This window comes from Drosophila nasuta, unplaced genomic scaffold (assembly GCF_023558535.2).
Source record: "Drosophila nasuta strain 15112-1781.00 unplaced genomic scaffold, ASM2355853v1 ctg17_pilon, whole genome shotgun sequence".
Taxonomy (NCBI): Eukaryota; Metazoa; Arthropoda; class Insecta; order Diptera; family Drosophilidae; genus Drosophila; species Drosophila nasuta.
The window spans coordinates 564802-587670 of record NW_026869403.1 but is presented as its reverse complement, the minus strand read 5'-3'; the positions used below and the strand labels follow the sequence as shown (position 1 = coordinate 587670).

General features: G+C 38.9%; 1 protein-coding gene and 1 long non-coding RNA gene across 2 annotated transcripts; both read right to left on the bottom strand.

Annotated features, from left to right (window-relative positions):
- Positions 1-16772: 16772 nt before the first annotated feature.
- On the bottom strand, positions 16773-17886 carry LOC132797718 (putative zinc finger protein 56). Its single transcript, XM_060809470.1, has one exon. The coding sequence runs from the start codon at positions 17884-17886 to the stop codon at positions 17287-17289; it is 600 nt and encodes a 199-aa protein (XP_060665453.1). The 3' UTR covers positions 16773-17286.
- A 4335-nt stretch (positions 17887-22221) lies between these two features.
- Positions 22222-22576, bottom strand: LOC132797700 (uncharacterized). The gene is made up of 3 exons (XR_009633773.1): positions 22525-22576; positions 22362-22453; positions 22222-22292 (listed from the first exon to the last, which is right to left on the bottom strand). It is a non-coding gene; the product is annotated as an uncharacterized LOC132797700 (long non-coding RNA).
- Positions 22577-22869: the final 293 nt, after the last annotated feature.

Genomic DNA, 22869 nt, shown 5'->3' with positions numbered 1-22869 from the left:
CTCTTTTGGACGAAATAGTTGTGCAAACGACCGAAATTTTCGCAACTTCTACAAAAATTTTTTAAATTAAAAAAAATTAAAAAAAAATTAATAAAAAATTTTTAACTTAAAAATTCTATGATTTTTCTGATCAGTGAAAAACCGACTGAAGATATCTATTTTAGTTTAGAAGTTATTAATTAAATGCCGCTAGCGGGACCAAATCGCCCACTGTGTGGCGGTGGCGATTTTCTCATTCGAACAGTACACTGGCAGATGGTGGTGGGTGGATGATCTTCTGGGGGCATCGTATCTTTGCATGCTTGCGCTAACGCATGCAATGCTGTCGTAGCCATCTGCCCAGCGCTTCCTGCCGCTTCATACACTGGATGCGAGCGCTGAAGCGCAGCACATCCATTTTATCCGCGTTGAAGTTAACCCATCGTGATGGATCACCTGTATTGCTGGGGCGCCGCCCGCCAACGTCGCACAGAATGACACGGTGGTGGCAAGCTGTGTAGGCGTCGCTCAAGCGCCAACGTGCCGAAGGCGACAGCGCGCTGCACACATAAGTCAGGATGACTATGGACCCCACGCCAGCTCTACAGGAAGTCTGCTGCGTGCCCTCGTTCAAGAGGATTAGATCCAGCATTTGGAACGTTTCCGTCACAATCGAGCCTCTCGCATTTGTGCAGGACTGCCCCATTCCATTGCCCATGCATTGAAGTCGCCGCCGACAATTAATGGGAAGCGGCCTATAGCATCTGCTGCGAGTTCATCCAGAATGCGTCCGTACTCCTCCAGAGAAAGACTGAGGGCCAGATACACGCTATAGACCCATGTACCGCCAATTTTTGCTCGCACAAATCCACGTGCAGCATGCTCGTGTCCGAACTGCAACGGTGATTTGCCGCACACCCAGATTGCTGCCTTGCCCGTAGTATTCGCTGAGCCTGTTACCGCTCTGTACGGTTCGCTTAGGATAGCTACGTCAGCGCTATCATCTCGAACTGCTTGCTGAAGAAGGTCATGCGCAGCTGCACAGTGATTTAGGTTGAGCTGGACTACTTGCATGAGTGTGCTTTCGTTGCGCTCTTTGTTGCCAATGGGCAATTGCGACTACCAGCCTGGTGGTTTAGCTGTTTGCTTCCGTTTGCGCAGCAGATGTAGCAATTCGCTGCGTTGGTGCACAATGCCACTTTGTGACCAGGTACTCCACATCTTAGACAGCAGTTAAGTAGTTGGAATATCAAGTTTCTATACAAATCTAATTCTTGTACAAGGAAGTTAATTAGGGTCACCTGTCATTAATGTCAATTTAGGGGTAATAAAAATGCAATTTAATTAGGGTCACCTGTTGAAATGTCAAGTGTGAGGTAATAAAGATGCAATTTAATTAGGGTCGCCTGTGGAAATGACAAGTGTGGGATTTGTGTGACGAATCGTACGCGACCCGAGACGGGGCGATGAAAGGATCGGGATCGGGGGCGTTTCGTCACACAAATCCTTCGGAGTCGGGGTCGGGGTCGAGGTCGCTTGTCCCGAGACGCCCTCGGGGTCGGGGTCGAGATCGCTTGTCCCGACACGCCCTCGGGGTCGGGGTCGCACTTGGGCTCGCACTCGGGGTCGCGGTCGAAAACGATTCGTAGATCGAGGGCGAAAACGTGCTCTCGAGGTCGCGTGTCCCGAGACGAGACGGTTAGGGGATCGGGGTCGGGGTCGCAGTCGATTCGTAGATCGTACTCGAAAACGTGAGACGAAGTCGTCCTACGAAAACGTGATACGCTCTTTAACGAACGTAGCGTACGAACGCGCGAACACCCACCTCGAAAACGTAGGGCGTGGGGCAACGCATCATACTAGATCGAAACGTTACGAAACGAAAGGACGGAAACGTGACGCAGCGCCACATCCAAGACGATCGAATACGTGAACGTCTAACACGAATCAACGTTACGAAACGTGATGAAATATGCTCGGAAGCCCAACGCTACCTGTAAAACGATCGTAGGCGCCACGCTACCTGTAAAACGAACGAAGGTGTGATGCCCACTTGTCTCGTCAATTCGAATGTATTCGAAATCGGAGCGGAGGAAGGAAGACGTGATGAACGTTAAAAAGGATGGGAACATGATGTAATTCAGAAGAGAGTACAACACCATTTCCAAGACACTTGAAGATAAAATAGAAAAACCGAATAGTGCTGTAAAAATTCAATTTCCCTTAAAGATATACTATTCTTCTTTGCATGTTCTGTATGTAACATAATTTTATTTCCAAATGCATTGTTTAAAATCGATTCTCTAAACTAACATACATTTTATAATTTTTTTATTTTTGTGAGCGAACAGTATAGAATTGACAGGCACATGTATCGACTCCATCCTCCACATCGTTATGAGCCCAACAACAGGATGCGAAATGTTGTCCATGAACATTAGAAACCAATGGTCCATCACATATTCTATTATTAAAATATTTCAATGATTCTGATAAATATTCCATGTGTTCAGGAAAAATTTTTCCTTAAAAATTTTCATAAAATTATTTATTCCAGTTATAAGTTGTTGTATCGAAATATGAGTTGTGGAGTTGGTCTTGTTTTCAATCAATATCATTTTAAATTTCTTTCGATCCGTTGACGTCTACTCGTAATGATTTCAAAAGGTGAATGAAGAAATATTTTGAGAAAAAATTATACGATACGTTGAACTAATCCGGTCAGTGGGGTATATTCAACTAGACGATCGTGAATGAGAAGGCAACTCACTTGGTACTCTTAATTCAGTTGAAATTTTAACATCAATTGGCCCTGATTTGACCGACTCGTTTTGATATGAAAGATCAACAACAACAATAGGAGCCTTTGACTTGAAGTCTAGTGGTGATAAAAGTGGACGAGGCTCGCGGTTGTAGTAACTCTCTTGGAATTTCACGTACATATCATACAAGGCAGCAAACCGATTTTCATTGAATTTTACATTTAAATCTTCATATGGATAGACTTCAGAATTTAAATACACTTTTGCATTTCTCAAATTGTTTGTAATTAGATTGCCATTTAATGTAAACGTTCTCTATTTGCAGCTAGCTTAACGTTCCATACATGATGAGTCCCTGTACCAACGAGGGATTTATATAACAATCCCAGCTGCGGAATGAAAGTGGAAGTGTAGCTCCACTTTTGACTACATTGAACATTTTAATTTTAGTAGTATCGCTTGGAACAATGTGGGTATTTTCCAAATAATGTTCTGTATAGCAATTTTATGTTCAACACCTCCGACTGTTTTTCAAACATATCATTCATATTTTTAGCTAGCAAGAGAATGAGTTCATGTTTACAATTTAATATAACTTTTTATGATCTTCAGCGAATCCCATTAGCATTTTTAGTGGTATTGAAAAGCTGAAATGACCTCCGCAAGATATACTCTCTCCTCCACTCCACCCGGCATTACGATAACATAGAGACTCCTGTCGACCAATGGAAAGAAAGTTTTTCAGAGTAGATGTGATTCCAGTAAACCGTGTTTTATCCAGTTCGCATCCGTTCAATTCATATCTTATTTCATCAAAAAATAGGCCATGCAATTATTTTTAAGTAAGCCGACAACATCATTTGTTGTACTTGTGCCAGAATTTTGGTTAGTAATTTTACTAAGTGACCCTTCAAAGTGGAGGAAACTTTCAGACGGCAACACATACAAATCTTGGTTTTGTATTGTAATACGAACTTCATCATTTGTTTTGAAGTTCTGCTGATATGGGTAATAAGTGTGATATTCTTTTTCGTGATACTCTCATCATTGTAAGGTTTATCTTGCACAAAAAATTTCATTCATTTGAAATGAAGGTAGTAATTTTACTGAATATTAAATCCAAGTGATTTTAAAATCAGTTTATTTTTAATGATACCGCAGGTCGTGGATATGATGGTCCTCGAGATGATAATGATGATGGTGTTTTCACTTCACCTTTACATTTAGTAATGGGAGTTGTGAGGTGATGTAACGACCTTTTATTATAAATAATCATTCTGTTGCTCGTAAATGAAGACGAATTGATATAGTTTCCTCGAAAATTGATTAATTCCCCTCCAGATCAGTTATCCGTACTTCGAGCGTGCTTATTTCTCTAGTGTTGATATGTAAATAAATCAAGTTTCGTGGTGTAATACTCATTTTATATCCCGGAGGAACATTGATCCCAAATTCATGAAGCACTTGATTTGGTCTATTACCCACATATGAGCCACTGATAATGTTGCATTCCAATCTAATTGTATTTACTTTTAAAATATTCACAGGGTTATCTGAGACATAAATTTCAGTATTGTGCGGTTTTAGAATACGTGCACCAAATCCAAATAGCTTTCCAATACTTCGTTCACGATTAAAATATACTATTTCTTTTTAGTGGTAACTTGAACTTTCAGCGTATTGTTGTTGGTTTCTATTTTAACGCATCATTAGAACCATACCCCTTTAGGACAGCAATAATATATGTTGCAATCTCTTCGAGTTCATACGATCCAACAGGTATTTCTATACATTTATTTCCAATATGAAATAGATTGTTCCCTCTATCTACGTTTGATATAGAATTGTATGTGTGAAAGTCAAAAATGTTCGATTATAACTGATGTGTTTCCATTTAATGCAAATGTTAGTGATGTAGACATTTTGAAGTCTGAGTTTGGACTGTTGTTTAATCATCATATCATTAGTTTTATATTCATATTTTTAAAGTATAATGAATTGATCAAAACCTTTTCTGTATCGCCCATTTTTCATCATCTTTAGAGATTTGTAGAAATCCAAATTTCTCCTCCCAGCATTTTCGGAAATTTCCATAAATGATTCATAGTCCATGTCACTGTTTACGTGATCTCGATATATACGACGCATGTTCAAATCATCTTGTTTAAACATTATAATAAAATTAGCATTGTCACGTATTAAATGCTTCGGTATATGTGTGTATGTTTGACATAAATAGAATGAATCAATATTCTTATGTCTTCCCATACAAAAATAGTTTCGGATATTATCCTGCTTTTCACATGCCACATCATCGAATATCATAATGGAATTATTTTTAGCTTCGTGCGGTGATAACACTGCATCGTTTCCGGAGAATGTAAAATATCCCATTCCTTGAATTGGTTTGATAAGTTTTTCCAAATATTCATATTTGGGTTGGTATAAAATCTTTGAAAATACATAAGTATTTTCAAATTTGAGACCATTGGGACTCTCTATAAGACTAAGCATTACATTGGTTTTTCCACAATTTGATGGTCTAACAATTAATGCTCCAATTGTATTGGGTAGCAAAACACTATGTCGAGGTTGTTGATTATTCTCTCCATGTCCACCACCCTCAATGTTTCGTACTAGTATGCTATTCTTATGTCTTAAAAACGCATGTTAGTGAGAGAAGTACTTCATTCAATGGGAAACGTTTGTTGATTGAGGTTGCTATAAAATGGCCAAACGTTTTATAATTTAATTAGTTCAAAATCAAAATTCAAACAGGGTAGTGGTCTTGTAAACAATATAATAGACTCTCTACCTTTTGAGGCTCATATACCTGGATACAATTACTGTGGACCTGGAACAAAGTTAGAGAAAGGATTAGCACGTGGTGATCGTGGAATTAATGGTTTGGATGAAGCGTGTAGAGAGCATGATATTGCATATTCAAACAGTAAAGAGTTGAGTGAACGTCATAAAGCTGACTCAGTTTTAATTGAAAAGGCTTGGAATCGTGTAAAAGCGTTAGACAGTAGTATTGGAGAGAGAGCAGCAGCATACTTTGTAACAAACATGATGAAGACGAAGAAAAAATTTGGAATGGGATCAAATCAGGAGAGAAAGAAAAGAGTGAAAACATCATTGACTACAATAATCAAAAAGGCTACAAAGGAATTGAAAAGAATAAACCGCTTGATATCTTGAGTGCAATAAAAGTTGCACGTAAAGCAGTATCGAACTCGATGGGATGTAGGAAAAATGTTGTTATTCCATGTGTTATAAATGTACCCAAGATAGGTGGGTTCTTACCACTTGTCCCAATTTTAACAGCTCTGAGTGCTGTGGGTAGTTTGGCGTCAGGTAGTGCAGCAATAGTAAAATCTATTAAAAATTCAAAGATGGCTAAAATGGAAACGGTTGCATTGGGAGCTGGCTTGTATTTACAACCATACAAAATGGATATAGTATATCATTTGCTAGAAATAATCAAAGACAAAAACGCGTTCAAAAAACTAATAGGTAAGCTACCCAAGAGAGCATTATCAAACTTTGATATAATGAAGTTTGATTTTAGAAAGATTCCTCATTTTCGAGTTGTTTATATGAAGGATCAATTACCCAAATTGCCACATCATTTCGAGTGTGGAATAATAAATTTAGCAGACTTAATATCGAATGGAACGCATTGGGTAGCATATTACAAGAGAGGATCAGATTCTTATTATTTTGATAGTTTCGGGAATTTACAGCCACCATTAGAAGTAGTCAGATATTTAGGAAAAACATTAAGTACAATTATGAACGTTTACAAAATTTTGGGACTGTAAACTGTGGACATTTGTGTTTAGAATTTTTAATGAGGTGTATGTCGGTTGAAGAGTAGAGAGACACTTATCAGTGGGATGGTTGTCCTTCTCTAGCACTTGAGAAGTCCTACAGGTAGCAACGGGTAGAAAGTCAACCAATCAAAGGAAAACGTCCTTACGTAATGAAAACCTTCGGAAACAACAGTGGAAGGGGAAAGTGACAAGTATAAAATCAGCTAGCCACTCGAAGGAAAATATCATTCGGTCATCAGTACTTATCACTCAACAACACCAGCAGCAGTATCATCACCGCCAGGAGCACACACAATCAACACTGAAGAGCAGGAGCAGTAGCAGCACTTAATAGCACCAGCAGTACTAGACACACACACACGCATCAAATAATCAGGATGAATCCATCGTTTGAGGTTAGCAACGGAGAGGAGATTGACTTCACCGAAGTTAATCTTCCTCTTATTACTACTCTTGCTGAGGACATTCAATTCCTCGCCAATGACATGGAGATTGAATCAACAGTGAATTATTTGAATGCAATCAAGAAGAAAAGAAGCTCCCTTCCACGCTCTACCAAGGAATACGGAATTCAGAATCTATGGAGCGTCTAAGGTTCCTAGTAAATTTAATAGCAATTCCCTAAAATTAACATTGGAAAAGTATTTAATTTACCTCCCGGCACGCTATGATGAAGTTAAATCTGTATACATTAAAGAATTAAATACTGGTAATTATACTATAACAAAACAGGATGATGGAGAAATTGTATTCAAATTGAAAATGTAATTGAAAAAAAAAATATGCAAAACAATAAATTATATTAACAAAATAAAATTAAAAATTTTTTAAATGGGGACTGGTAAATTTGGGGAATTTCAGTCTTCTTTTTCAGCTTTTCCAGCTTTATTACTTCTGATACTTATTACAAATAAATGTTATTGAAATATAAATTCGAAATTTTCATTAGGGAATGGGAAATTGGGAAATTTTCAGCTTTTTTTTCAGCCACTTTTCTCCTTTTACATTGTGTGAATAAATGTAATTGAAAATTTAATTTCATCATTTTAAATGGAGATATGGAAATTGAAAAGATCTGTTAACAGAAACAGGTCCGTTATCAGAACCGGATACCTGATCTGTAGAACCAGGTCTGTTTAAAAGAACAGCTAGCTTTTCGATACAACCAGGTACCTGATCTCTACAACCAGGTCTGTTTAAAGAACAGTTACCTGGTCGATACAATCAGGTACCTGATCTGTACAACCAGGTCTGTTTAAAAGAACAGCTAGCTGGTCTATTTAACAGTCTGATAGCTGATCTGTACAACCAACTCTCTTCATAAAAACATGCTAATGTATCTGTTTATTGGTTATATATGATTATGTTTCGTAAAATAGATCACAGTACACTAATGACCACAAGACTGAAATAATCATTAATCCACTAACAGTTGAATGAGATAAATTTGAAAGAAAATTAATCAAAAAGTTTTAACTCAATTAACTAAAAGCCGAAATGCTCTAAAAAATTTTCTGATCTTAAACAACTCAAAAGTCAGAACAGTATTGGTCTGGAGGAAACATTTAAACCTATAACTGAACCACTACATGAACTTGTGAATGATAACAAAAAATTTCAGACATTGATACCATCAGAGTTAAATAATGTTGAGACTGGAAAAAACTATGCAAAACTACCGATCGAGAGAGAAACACACCACCTAACAAGAAAAGGAAGCTCACATTTCACAGTGCTAAGAGTCAATTCTCAAAACCTAAATATGATATTGAGAAGGCATTGATTGGGGAATGGATAGTGTTAATGCTCAAGATGATGATGATGATGATGATCAATTCTATTCTCAACCAGCTATAGAAGACACATCGTTTGAAGGCTTACCTCATACCTCGAAATCGTTAGCGAGAGAAGGTTCTCCTTATTCATCAACTAAGTTTATGAAACAAATATCCCCCACACTTCGCTTCCATTACCGGTTCAAGACTCACCCCATTCATCATTGCCGTTAACGAGTCAAGAGCCCTCTCATTCATCGAACGTGTTATCAAATGAAACAGCTATACATTCAATGCCTTCGATAACGAGTCAATCAACCCAACATTCAATATCAGTGAACTGGCACGGAAGATCTTTTGATAAGACATATGGTCCATACAAAAATGCAAGTGGACAATTAATGTTGTTAATGTTGTTGTCACATTAATGTGACTCACAAAAAATTGAATTGATGATGGAAAAACTGGCGTCTTACAAGTGGATTATATTCATTAATATTCCACCGCCTACCTCAAAATTATAATTCAAATGATCTAGAAATATATAATGAAATTTTATTGATAACTAATGTGCACCGGAGAAATTTTAATTCCGATGTACAGATCAGAGGAACAAGGGCAAAAGAAATATACAAAAATTATTAAACCACACTTAACAAAATCACGTACTGCTGAGTCTACACCTAAATTCTCAAAATCAATTGTTTCTGGGACTGATTCATGTCACTCGCGACGAATAAACCCAATTATGTATATTGGGACGATCCAAATGAGTTGGTTGAATGATTACAACTCTTAATTGCCTCTCAAACAGCTGGAAATACGAATCATACTAATGAAATTACGTCAATAATTGAAGAATTGAGAGAGGCTCAAATTATACACTAAATTCATATATAATTGATTGATAATATTGAAATGAGCTTATAATCATCATGTCTGTTAACAAGTTTGGACGTTATGTAAATGATAAGCAGATCTCTATTCATTTAAAACGACGTGAGAAAATACCAGGACTCTACATTGATAATGATGGAAGTTACAATATACAAGGAAGACGTTTAAAAAATGGTCGCTTACCAATTGAGAATGCTGACTTGGCGATAAAAAGAGTATGTGGACCAAGTTGTAAACGATCTGAGAAATTTTCTAACATCAATGATTTCAAGTCATCAAGAAAGGAATGAGAGATTATTATCCGATAAATTGACTACAGTTGATCAGCGAATAATCAAGACTGAGAAAACTACATCAGATATTCTTGATAAAATTGTACACTCTCATATTCGAAAGTAATAAATATGTCTAGACGGGGAATAATTAATGAAATACATGCTCCTTCACGTAAGCATTTTCTTAGGCGTAGAGTCATAACAAAAGGGATAAACGAATTATGGCAAGCTGACTTGGTTGAAATGGGGAAGTATGCACACTCAAACAATGGGTATCGCTACATGCTGATAGACACATTCTCAAAATTTGGATGGGGAAGCAATAAAGTCTAAAAATGCAAAAGACGTTGCTGAGGCCATGGAGAAAATATTTCAATCAGGGAGAGGATTCCCCAAAAATCTTCAAACAGACGATGGAAAAGAGTTCTTTAACACCCAATTTAAGATATTAATGAAACGATATGGAATCAACCACTATTCAACATTTAGTAGTCTAAAGGCGTCAATTGTTGAACGATTTAATAGATCATTAAAAGACTAATGTGGCGTGAATTCAGTTTCAATGGGACATACAAGTGGATTGATATATTCAAATCACTAATTTCCGTTTACAACAATAGACATCATAGAACTATACGAATGCCACCCGTTAATATAAACACTAAAAATGAGAAACATATTTTGAAAACTGTCTACAACAACATTAAAATGTTTGCGGGTAGCAAATTGAAAATGGGTGATTATGTACGCATCAGCAAGTACAAACACGTATTTGAAAAAAGCTATACCCTAATTGGACAACTGAAATTTTAAAAATAAGCAAAGTACAAAATACTTACCCAACAACATACTTACTACAAGACTTTAATGGGAATCCAATTCAAGGTGGTTTCTACAAAGAGGAACTGAAAAAACAAGTTTTCCTAACACTTATCTGGTTGAAAAGTGTTAAAAAAGAAAGGCAATAGAGCTTTCGTGCGCTGGTTGGGTTTCCCCAAAACCGAAGACAGCTGGATTCATAAGAATGAAATTTTGTAATAATATAAGATTGAAAACAATTTTTGTGTTTTGTATTTTTCTTTTATTTTATTTCAAGTTATTTATAATTTTTATTTTTCTTAATTTACTAATATGTACACTTAATTTTAAACATTTTATACCCGCTACCCATAGGTAGAAGGGTATTATAACTTTGTGCCGACAGGAAATGTATGTAACAGGTAGAAGGAGGCATCTCCGACCCTATAAAGTATATATATTCTTGATCAGCGTCAACAGCCGAGACGATATAGCCACGTCCGTTCTGTCCGTCCGTCCGTCTGTCCGTCTGTCCGTCTGTCCGTATGAGCACCTAGATCTCAGAGACTATAAGAGATAGAGCTATAATTTTTTCGACAGCATTTGTTATGTTTGCACGCAGATCAAGTTTGTTTCAAATTTTTGCCACGCCCACTTCCGCCCCCGCAAATCAAAAATCGAATAACAAGCGTAATTTTAAAGATAGAGTTACGAATTTTGGTATATGCAGTAACAACTATAGTAGTTATGATCCCTGAAAAATTAGTTGCGATCAGAAATTGTGGAAGTAATTAAAGAAATACTTTTGTATGGCCAAAACGCCTACTTACTAGGGGTCTGAGTTGCTTTGGCTGAAAATCTGCTATATTGTGCCGTCTATGGTATATTTTGAATGCGGTACTATATCGATATACCACATATACCATTTGGTATATTTTTAGTATTTTTGCAGTATATTTGGTATATTTTGAGAATAATACCGCAAAATATATTACTTTTATTCAAAATGGGTAGTGGTATCTCACAGTCGAGTACACTCAACTGTAGCTTTCTTACTTGTTTATTTTTATTTTATACATTTTAATTTTCAATAAAGTATTGTTTTACTATTCTATACATCTAGTTTTATTTTTTTGATCCCATCCATTAACATGAAATGTAATACTAATTGTCCTTCGTAAATGTTGATCGCACTTTCATTATTATCCAACTTTCTTTTAAGATTATTTATTTTGTTCACACTAGTTTGATTACTGTGTGAGTTCTCTAGCGCAAAATTTGGCTGCGCCAAACTCTTGACTCCGCTTCTAGAATTGATATGGAACTCTCAATTTCAAAGGGAATTACTAAATAATGTGCTCTTGCTATAGTTGAAATCCTATCTTTTTCTATTATTCACTTATTATCCTCGCTATCTAATGTAGTTTTTGTTATTTCGACTGTAGTGATTTCATGCCCTCTAGACCTAAACATCTGCACACTAGAACAAATACAAAGTATTTGAATAGTTTGATAATGAAATACCCATCAAACAACATGCCTTTACCCCTTATTTTTTGACGCATATTTCACCAGAGTTATCGAAATTTTCATAAGTGTACGCATACATTTTTGGGCATTTTTGGGTAAACCAACAAACTCAGTCATTGGTTTACCATGCAACTCATCCTTAAAGAAACCCAATCGTTTCTTATTACATTTCTTAAACTTATACAACTCGGCCAATTCATCTGGATATTCGGACGTGTCAAACTTTAACTCCACATCATCCCGAATATCTGCATAAAAATCATTTGTTTTATGCTGTAAATAAATGAATTCATATCCATATAATTTAATTTGAGTGCTGTCCCAAACTTAGGTTTCATGTAGTCATAATGGAAGTCATACATTTTGTATTTTGACATCTCCAACACTACAAATCCTAAATAAATTGGTTTATCACAAATGTTGTGTAACCTCTTCATTTGAATTGCATACATAGTTTCACTGAACCTTGATGCACTATGAAAATTAGATTTTGATACTAAATCCCTGGCACATAATTTGGGTCGCCCCGACTTCCTATTTTCAATTGGATACTCCCACCCGTTATTATCCGTACATCCACCCTTTTTTTACTGTTTTCCATGGTTTTTCCATAAACAGCATTGTTCAATAATTTGAAAAATCTTTTCAAAATTATTTTTGGCTCTGGTCCTATGCTCAGTGTTTATATCAATATATTTCTTGAGCCAGGCTTTCTGCCTAAATTGAAGGATGGAGTGAATTTTTTAATTCCAAGCCATGTCTCATACACTGTTTTAAAGTCTTATAGTATATGATATAATTCTTCTTTTCAGCGAGATCGGCTATTAACTTTGGAGTTTTACAAGTGCTTGATGGTAGCTTGTTATCCGGACAGAATGGTAGATCATTATGTTCATCATGGATTGAGTAAGGGTAATCTAGATCAACCTCTAGAATATACCCATACTCACTATTTTCATGAATATTTTCTAGATTAAAACTCTTAACCTGATTCGTGTCTAACCATTTGAACTCACCGTAAGGTAGTGGTTCAGACATAGCCCATCCATACAAATTGTTTGCAACCACATACATTAAAAATTCCGATTCTTTAGTAGGATCGAAATCTTTTAAGTATTTGTGGTTTGCTTTTGTATGCCTATGACTACATTGCACCAACCCACCCCGAATTCCACTCTAAAATATGTAATCATATCAATGTCAGTGAGTAACTCGAGTTCAATCTCTGTTGTTTTTAACATAGCATCCCACGACAATCCTGGTGTAGTGTAATAATGGGCGGGGTCAAGATTGTAAATTGAAGAACAAATTGCCCTAAAATTTTGGAAAACGTCTGTTAACAATAAAACATCAGTTTTCAAATACAATTCTAAGTATTCCTTCAATGAACGACAATTAAAATGATACCATACTTGGATGGCATGAGCGTAATCCTCTTCTGAACATTCTGACTCTGTTAAATTACTATAGAACTTGGACCTTGGTGGGAGAGAAGTTTCATCTAGTTTTTCAACAGAATCTAAATATTCGTAGGGAAAACACCTTTCCTGCGAAGTAGTTCAAAACTGACTTGTTTTTGTACTGTGATTTCAGCACATTGAAATTCTCCTCACTCTAATTCCCCGCGAGTGTGTGTCTAGACTAGAGGGCATGAATCTGATAGTATCCAAAACCTGATTTCTAGCGTATTTTTCCTATGATAGGTGGGTAGTCATCACGCATTCCAAGTGAGGGATCAGTGCTAATCCAGCCTCATTTAGGAATTCAATAGGCATCCTTACATCCGCTCCCTCATTCTCAAACATGTATTGGAGAATACGTCCCTTGTATCCATTCACAATCTGCTTGATTCTTCCGTCCACCGGACGGATAGACTTGTATTTATGTATCTCGGTGCGAGCGTGGAAATGCCATTGCATACCTGCAGGTAGGTAATGCTGGCAGGAATAGCAATACTGCCATTGATGGTGTTGGTGGTGTTGTTGAAGTTGTTGGTGTTCTCGGGATTCATGTTGATGTTTTTGTTTATTTTTTTATTTTGTTGGTTGAATGTAATAAAGTTTATTTTATTTGTAGTATTGTTTTTAAAGTATTTGATTATGTATTGTAAAATTGATTTTTATAATGTTGATTAAGAATAATTTTGAATTTTACAATTTGTTTAAACAAACTTTTGAAAGTTATTATCAATTTTCACTGCACAATTATAATTTGTTTTCGACGAGGGTTTTATTGTTAATATTGAAGGTTTAAACAATTTTCACTACACAATTATTCACTTAACAATTTTTCAATATTGTTAACTTTGGAGAATCGCGGAGCCGATGTGTATCTTCGAGTCACAAACTAGAAGTGATTTTAAGGATTTTAGGTTTTGGATGAAAACCGAGGAAAATTGAATAGTGGGCGAATATCGATGGGTATTCATGGTGTGCTACCCTCATTGCATCTTGGTTATAATATTCGGCTTTTCTTTTAGATTTTCTATTTTATCTTCAAGTGTCTTGGAAATGGTGTTGTACTCTCCTCTGAATTACATCACGTTCCCATCCTTTTAACGTTCATCACGTCTTCCTTCCTCCGCTCCGATATCGATTACATTCGAATTGACGAGAGAAGTGGGCGTCACACCTTCGTTCGTTTTACAGGTAGCGTGGCGCCTACGATCGTTTTACAGGTAGAGATGCGTCACGTGCAAGGCGCCTTCGATCGTTTTTCAGGTAGCGTTGGGCTTCCGAGCATATTTCATCACGTTCCGTAACGTTGATTCGTGTTAGACGTTCACGTATTCGATCGTCTTGGATGTGGCGCTGCGTCACGTTTCCGTCCTTTCGTTTCGTAACGTTTCGATCTAGTATGATGCGTTGCCCTACGTTCTACGTTTTCGAGGTGGGTGTTCGCGCGTTCGTACGCTACGTTCGTATCACGTTTTCGTAGGACGACTTCGTCTCACGTTTTCGAGTACGATCTACGAATCGACTGCGACCCCGACCCCGATCCCCTAACCGTCTCGTCTCGGGACACGCGACCTCGAGAGCACGTTTTCGCCCTCGATCTACGAATCGTTTTCGACTGCGACCCCGAGTGCGAGCCCGAGTGCGACCCCGACCCCGAGGGCGTGTCGGGACAAGCGATCTCGACCCCGACCCCGAGGGCGTCTCGGGACAAGCGACCTCGACCCCGACCCCGACTCCGAAGGATTTGTGTGACGAAACGCCCCGATCCCGATCCTTTCATCGCCCCGTCTCGGGTCGCGTACGATTCGTCACACAAATCCCACACTGTCATTTCCACAGGTGACCCTAATTAAATTGCATCTTTATTACCTCACACTTGACATTTCAACATGTGACCCTAATTAAATTGCATTTTATTACCCCTAAATTGACATTAATGACAGGTGACCCTAATTAACTTCCTTGTACAAGAATTAGATTTGTATAGAAACTTGATATTCCAACTACTCAGTTACTCCTGTCAATGAGATTTTTGCATCTGCTGGCTATCTCCCGATCTCAAGGCATTTGAAGCACCTCGTTCTCTGCTCTTGCTCCACAATTCTGCATCGTGACCACCCAACCTTAAGTTTGCCCAACTCAAGGATTTTGGAGCCCATAGCGGTGGCACCTGAAGAATTGCCACCTGCCTGCCTGCGTATGCCGCTCTCAGGCTCTTCAGCTGGCACACGTCGATAGGAACGCCCGCTTGCGCATGCACTGCTGCCAACACTTCCTCCTGTCGCGTGAGTTCGTCCAAGTCACGAATAGCAATTGTGGTTCGCTGGGTTATGCTGCACACCTCTGCGCAATCCCCTAGCACGTTCTCGATTGCGTCCTTCAGTTTGGAAGTACTGTCCAGCCCAGAGCCGCCGAGCTCCAACAGAAGATCTCCCTTGGCAGTTCTTCGCGCTGTGATCACGCTATCAGCGACATTTTGCAGTTTCCCATCCTGCCGTCTGGTAACCATTGAGAGCACGTCGCTATAGCTCGTCTCTCCTTTTGCACTGACCACCAGTGCGTCTGGGTGTGGCTTGGTAGTGGTCCTCTTCCTCCCAGTGCTTTTCGACTCCACAGTAGTCCACTCGAGTGAGTTACTGTTTTATTTCGCTTAGGTGGAGTTTTCTCGGCTCCGCCTCGGTATCCTCTGTCTCTAGGGCGTTGCCGACGGCTTGCTGCCGATTACCGCTGACACGACTGCTCTTGGGGCCGCTTATTCCAATGCGCCTTCAGTGGACTGTGACGCTTGCCTCTATACACAGCTCTGTTGCGGCACGATGCATTTCTGCATTCTTGCCAACTCACCTTTCATTAATGTGCCTCTGCGAGGCAAACTACTCGGAAAGGCCGTCCAGCTCTGTGCTCAAGCGCTCCAACAAATCTTTAAGCGACCTCTTCTCGCTGGCTGGGCCAGCAAAAGGCACAATGCGTGTGGCCATATCGGGATCCGACAACACAACGACCGCCGACGAGCTTGCTGGTTCCTCGCTCCTGCTCCTGTTGTCGCTCGTTTGGTTATGGCATGCAGTTTCTTCTATGCTGCTGCCACACGGGAACTTAGGCCTGTTAACTGCTGGTGGTGGTGGTGGTGGTGGCGTGCGCTGCATCGCCGACCCACTCTTATTCGACCAGACCACTTAATAAATTAAGTGTTGGATTTTTACGATCTTGGTGGACTCAAACGGTGGATCGTTGAGTAGTTCGCACCTCTATGCACTGCGCCACTGCAGCTGCACTCTTTCAGCGGAGCTCATTGCGTATATTAATATGCAGCTCCTGAAAGTATGCACCTTCAAATCACTCGCTACGCTCACGGCAAGTAACAGGCCCTCCTGGAAGTATGCAGTTATTTTTGCGCTTTTAAGCTTTGCGCTGTGCTTTTAAGCTTTGCGCTGTGCTTCTGGTTGACCGACTGGCAACGCCAGAACGCCCAGTCTGGCTGAGCAGCTGGTGATAGTGCAGCCCTCGTCGTCAGCTGATCGTGGGAGTACTATTGCTATTGCTTACCAGTAGTTGTGGTCAATTGTACTGGAACCAACAACAATTTCCCTCGCAGCCGTCAATTCTGCCAATGCGTCTCCTGGTAACGCGGCTGCCTACGACGTCTAGCAGCAGGTGCCCCGACCGACCGTGAGTACACAAGGATTGAACACATCTCGAGCTCACTCGTAGTCACTTTTTAGATTTTCGACTTATTTTGGCGAATTCCAGAGCGATCAAAAGGAGCGTCTTCAAAACGCGACCGGCTTGTGGAAAATTCACTCACTCACTCCGGTGTATGTGTGTGTTTGGGTGTGTGTGTGTGTGTGGACACCTGCTGATCACTGACATCGGGCATTGTGCTTGTGCTCATCACCGTGCGACGTCTAGCGACCGTCGTTAACCGTTCCGACTGCTGTAGCTGCGACGGCGACAATTGCGATTGCGACTGTGCTGAGCTATTGTGTGTGTGTGGACACCTGCTGATCACTGACATCAGGCATTGTGCTTCCGCTCATCACCGTGCGACGTCTAGCGACCGTCGTTAACCGTTCCGACTGCTGTTGCTGCGACGGCGACAATTGCGATTGGGACTGTGCTGAGCTATTGGTTGTGTCGCCGCCGCCGCCGCCGACGCTGCTGTTGATGGTGGCAGTGACGGGCGCCTTCTTATTATGGACACGCATATGGCTATTGAGGCGATTCTTGGTTGGGAATGCCTTCATGCATTTGTCGCACTTGAAGGGCTTTTCGCCCGAATGAAATCGCACATGGGCCTTCAGATTGCTGGTGAAGGTAAAGGCGCGTCCACAGATCGGGCATTTGTGCGGCTTTTCGCCGGAATGCACAAGCATGTGCTTCTTGTAGCCAGACTTCTGGGATAGGCCAACGCCGCAAATCTCACAGGTGAACGACTTCTCGCCCGTATGACTGATTTTATGCAATGAGGATGAATCACAGTACGCCTTGTCGCACAAATCACACGCATACGGCCGCTCCCCGGTGTGCGTCTGTTTTGGCGACGCAGATGATCGAAGGCCGCATAGCTGCGTCCGCATTGATCGCATTTATACGGCTTGTTCTCGGCATGGGTTGTAACGAATCACTAGTGTAATATTCGTCGGGTGCTGGTGTTGGGTTTACTAGTGTGGCGTACGCGCTGGCTTCTCCGGGCTTTGCTCAGATTGCATGGGGTTCAGGAAAGGGCCAACTAATAGGACGCACCACTTATAATAATAATACATTTAAAATTCGCGTACATAAGGGAAGACAGAAAAAGAAGTGCAATGGGAAGGTTACAATAAACAATAGTGAAAGAGAAGAGAAAGGAAGGAGAGGAAGGTAGGTTAACAAAGAAGACGGAGCCACTCTCTCATGCAACACAGCTGATATTGTGTGCAGACGCCCACCCTACCGTGATCCTGCATTCAAATGCCAAAAATTAAAAGTTGGCAGGATCCCTAAGAGACAGTGGTTCGGCTAACCTACTCCTGCTTGGTTAGGCATGGTTCCAAATAAAAGTAAACACTTAAGCGGACATACTTAATTTATTAACATATAAGAAAAGTGATTTGAATTTTAACATTACAAACGAAATGACAAGAAAAATAAATAAATAAATAAATTAACGGACAAACATAGTAAGTGTGTATGAGGCGTAATTAAAATAAGGCAAAAAAAAATAAATAAAGAAAAACAAAAAATAATTAACCTATAAATATAAAATATGATCTAACATAAATATAATATAAATAATTATTTTTGGTTTTTGAAATTTACTAATAATTTAAGAATTTTGCAAATAAACTGAATTCATTGAGAATGATGGAAAGCACAATGCATATAGGCAAACATTATCTATCTTTTAAACAAAAAAAAATTTCTGCGCAAGCAATTGATGAGGATCAGCTGATGGCTGTCACCAATGCAGGCATATGTATATGGCCAGCCTTACAAGGTCATTGACCGCTGGGACTGCAGTAGCAGCTGTAGCAGCGCTATGGTGAGATGTACCAAAAGCTCTAACTCATATGTATCTAATCAATTAGTAAGAGTGAAACAGACTTACATACATTCGGCGACTCCCACGCAGAAAGATCTTTCCTTGTGTTAGTGACTGTCTGTGGTGAAGCTGTGGATAAACAATAACAATAAAGCTTTTGCGCAAGCGTAAAAGCTGGCTGCTATGAGCTGCTAGGGCAATTCTTTGCAGGCAATACAGGCACAAGAAATTTTACAACTAAATACAATTTTTAAAAAATATTTTGCCTATATATAGTGCCTTATATGCATTCTTAACTGATTGCAGTTGTTACTTTCTACAGCAATACCGTGGTACTTGCATTATGAGTGCCCAAGAAAAGTTGTTGTTTCAATTTTCTCGCCACATCATAATACACTTACAACAATTATAAACATTCACTTAAAAATGCACATTTTAACTAAACAATTTAAACTAACAATAATCCAACAAAAATACTCAAAAACAAAGGCTGACAATCAGCTATTCGCCTTCTGCCGCGATGACACAATAAGGAGCAGCAAAATCCGTAGCCAGCGAATGAGGCGAGACTGCCAACGGTAAGTTGTTCTTCGACAACAGACGAAGCCAACCTGCTTGGAAGCAGTTCTCCGTTTAGCAGTGCGAGTCGGCAACTATCTCTGGCTACCGTCGTTTAGGTAGACCATCTGTTTTGGTGTACCGACAGCTGAGGAGGCCAGCACAGCTGCGACGAAGCTTTGTTGTTGGCCGTTAGTCAAGCAGTTGTGTGTGTTGAAGTTTCATTTTAAATGATTTCTAATTTACACACGGATGTTTTTATATAACTTATAACGGGGTTATTATATAAATTATGGCTGGGTTTATATAAAATATGACTGGGTCATTAGAGTCAGTTTAATACCAGGTTTTATATAAAATATGACTAAGTGCCGAATCTAAAATAAATAGACAAAACTAAACTTAGAACAACGAAAAACTAAACATACGTTCAACAAATATTTACCCTAATCTGGAAAACGGCACTTGGTATGGGAGGACAAACTCCCGCAGTGGACAACCATCTATTGCATGTGTTGGGTTGACGGCAAAGGTGCACTTTTGCGAGAACAAATACCATTAATATATCAGTATAACAATTATACATTGCAGTATCATTGTATACTTACAAGTAAGATATCTGCATCAGGCTTCGCCAACCACTTCACTGAGATATATACTTTTTAGTCACATGCACTTGTACACATTTTTTCAGGTTCGGCACATAACCTGCCAACCATTTTTCTTCCAGCCAAAACCAACAACAAAAACCTTTTTTCGGAAATTTGACAATTAATCCTACTCAAAAAGGTAATCGCTTGTCTATTTTGGTCTGACTTCACACGATCAGCTGATCTAGCAATTAATGCTTGCATGTATCGTGGTCCACCAATAGATGGCGCTATTTCTGAGCTTTCAGTATCATTTGTAAATAAAGCTCCGCTTCTAAGCACAAAACACGACAAGACATTGAGTACCATTTTCACAGACTACAAATTATGTTATACAACGAAACAAATTAAATAATACAAATTAACTAGTACAATAAACATATAAATAAATAATATAATAAATAATAGGTAGAAATATGTATGTGTATAGAAAAGAACGAAAAAAATGTTGCATACTTTTTAGGCTTAGCCAATTTCAGATACGACAAGCGGCCTATTACACATCCCCTGGCAAAATCACACTTAGTCGTTGTAACGACAAAGTGGGATACCCGCTTGAGGTAGCTTAACTGCAATGATGCAAGATAAACGATTATTGCCTAAGGTCCTTCGTATGAAATTTGCCAGTTCTGTTTGTTGCTCCGATGTCAACTCGAGTTGCTGCGAATTGTCAAAGGTAATTGAGGCAACGCTGTCAGTCTGAGCCGGGTGCATCAAACATCTTGGCGAAATTGAGTATTTATAAATTGCAAACTAAACAAAAAAACGTATGGAAACACAAAACAATATTAAATAAACAAACAATAATCGAAATCAAACTCAAAAATATAAACCAATATACCATGAATAAATTTGGAACCATGCAACACTTATCGAAAGAAGAGTTGCTAACTAATAGTCGAAAACAGATATGGATGAAAAAGGAAATAGGAAATTTAAGAACACAGATAGGTTTTGTTGCATCACTACCACTTACACTCGTATCCACGCAGAAGATAACGACCATGCTCATGTGTAGTGATTAACCCAGAAAAAAAGATATTGAAAAGAAAAGAGGAAATTCGAAACATTGTTCCAGATACAGATCGATTTTGGCTGCATCACTATCACTTACACTCGTATCCACGCATAAGATAACGACCATGCTCGTGTATAGTGATTAACACAAAAAAGAAGTATATATCGAAACCAATGAAAATAGGGAAAAAAAACATAGTTCCAAATATAGCGGCAAGTTAAGTAGTTCGAAACCACTTACTTGTTCCAAGCGAATATTTAGAACCAATGTCCACCTACAGATAGATTTTGGTTGCATCACTACCACTTACACTCGTATCCACGCAGAAGATAACGACCATGCTCGTGTGTAGTGATCAACACAGAATCAAAAAGCAGATATCGAAAAAGAAGAAAAGAATAGGAATGAATGGAAAAGGATAGGACTAGTTGCTAGATAGGCATACCTTCAATTAGTATGACGAGAAAGCAGCTCTGAGCCACGATCCGTTTCAAACACTAATTGAAATGTGAATGCCTTAACAGCCACTAAAAGGGAAGTTTAAGTTCTTTTGTTCTTTGGTTAAGTTCTTTTGTCTTGATTTTACGAGGTATTACTTTCTCGCTAATAAAATAGACACAAAGAGACTAACCTAGTACACAAATATGTATAAGGACAACAAAAAGACTTGAATCCTAGATGTTATTGATTCTAGAGCATATATAATATTTTTAAAGGCCATGTTTAGATTCTATCCAAAAACAGGCCACACGATTGGGCGCCAAAATATATTATTAAATTATAATTATATCTGTAACGAATCACTAGTGTAATATTCGTCGGGTGCTGGTGTTGGGTTTACTAGTGTGGCGTACGCGCTGGCTTCTCCGGGCTTTGCTCAGATTGCATGGGGTTCAAGGAAAGGGCCAACTAATAGGACGCACCACTTATAATAATAATACATTTAAAATTCGCGTACATAAGGAAGACAGAAAAGAAGTGCAATGGGAAGGTTACAATAAACAATAGTGAAAGAGAAGAGAAAGGGAAGGAGAGGAAGGTAGGTTAACAAAGAAGACGGAGCCACTCTCTCATGCAACACAGCTGATATTGTGTGCAGACGCCCACCCTACCGTGATCCTGCATTCAAATGCCAAAAATTAAAAGTTGGCAGGATCTAAATAAAATAAAATATGACTGGGTCATTAGAGTCAGTTTAATACCAGGTTTTATATAAAATATGACTAAGTGCCGAATCTAAAAATAAATAGACAAAACTAAACTTAGAACAACGAAAAACTAAACATACGTTCAACAAATATTTACCCTAATCTGGAAAACGGCACTTGGTATGGGAGGACAAACTCCTGCAGTGGACAACCATCTATTGCATGTGTTGGGTTGACGGCAAAGGTGCACTTTTGCGAGAACAAATACCATTAATATATCAGTATAACAATTATACATTGCAGTATCATTGTATACTTACAAGTAAGATATCTGCATCAGGCTTCGCCAACCACTTCACTGAGATATATACTTTTAGTCACATGCACTTGTACACATTTTTTCAGGTTCGGCACATAACCTGCCAACCATTTTTCTTCCAGCCAAAACCAACAACAAAAACCTTTTTTTTCGGAAATTTGACAATTAATCCTACTCAAAAAGGTAATCGCTTGTCTATTTTGGTCTGGACTTCACACGATCAGCTGATCTAGCAATTAATGCTTGCATGTATCGTGGTCCACCAATAGATGGCGCTATTTCTGGAGCTTTCAGTATCATTTGTAAATAAAGCTCCGCTTCTAAGCACAAAACACGACAAGACATT

What these genes read in the sequence shown, in the direction of transcription:
- LOC132797718 (XM_060809470.1), bottom strand. Translation starts at nt 17,886, where the DNA reads ATGCGGACGCAGCTATGCGGCCTTCGATCATCTGCGTCGCCAAAACAG.